Consider the following 946-nt stretch of genomic DNA (forward strand, 5'->3'; position numbering starts at 1 on the left):
CCCTTTGTCCTCCCTGGTGCTCTGAGGCCCTATATGGGAGGCCTGGGGCTCTGGTTGGAGCACAAAGATCTCAGAGCCATGGAGCTTTGGCTGGTGCCCCCAGAGCCCAAACCTGACTGTGCTCTCCTCCTAGTGGAGCTCTTCCCCAATGGCCGAGGTGTTGGCCAGAAGGTCTTCAAGTCAGCAGGCTTTGAGAAACCTTTCCAGGAGGCAGAGCAAGTGTGCGCACAGGCCGGGGGGCAGCTGCCCTCCCCACGCTCTGAGGCTGAGAACCACGCCTTGCAACAGCTGGTCGAGTTTGAGAACAAGGGTCCTGCGTTCCTGAGCATGACTTTGTCCAAGGCGGAGGGCAAGTTCACCTACCCAGGAGGGGGGCCCCTGGTCTATACCAACTGGGCCCCCGGGGAACCCAACAATGACGGAGACAAAGAGTACTGTGCGGAGATGTACACCAACGGCAAGTGGAACGACACACCCTGTGGAGAGAAGCGACTTGTGATCTGCGAGTTCTGAGCCCTCGGGGTAGGTGAGGCAGCTGTGGTCCAGGAGCCTGGCCCAGGCCCGTGTGCTGCTGACATGACAAGGAAGAGCTGAGGGCTCCGTGGCTGGGCTTCTGCACAGAGCTGTGGGATGATGCCAGCCAAGGGCTCCCATGGAACTCGTATCTTAGAATAAAATACAAAACTGCCTTCATATACTGCCTGCTCTGTCGTAGGTAGAAGGGGCCAACCTGCATTCTCAGTGGAAAGGGATAAAATTAGGTCCCCAAATCCAAAGGCTCCTCCTCAGCCCTCTGCCTCCTCAAACTGTCAACCCAGCAAGTCACTCCTTCTTCTGTCACTACCTCCTCTGTCACTCCCTCCCCTGTCACCCCCTCCTTTGTCACCCCCTCCCTTGTCACTTCCTCCTCTGCCACTCCCTCCTCTGTCTCTCCCTCCCCTGTCAC

At 58.0% G+C, this 946-nt stretch overlaps 1 protein-coding gene across 1 annotated transcript in view; it reads left to right on the forward strand.

The window, feature by feature from the left end:
• The window catches only part of LOC102759216 (pulmonary surfactant-associated protein D), a 7,009-nt gene extending 6,354 nt beyond the window's left edge, over positions 1-655 (forward strand). The window contains 1 exon segment of the mRNA XM_015567767.1: positions 132-655. Within this exon segment, the coding sequence (XP_015423253.1) occupies positions 132-594 (463 nt within the window). The 3' untranslated portion in view covers positions 595-655.
• Positions 656-946: the final 291 nt, after the last annotated feature.

The sequence above is a fragment of the Myotis davidii genome, unplaced genomic scaffold, assembly GCF_000327345.1.
Source record: "Myotis davidii unplaced genomic scaffold, ASM32734v1 scaffold1424, whole genome shotgun sequence".
Lineage (NCBI taxonomy): Eukaryota > Metazoa > Chordata > Mammalia > Chiroptera > Vespertilionidae > Myotis > Myotis davidii.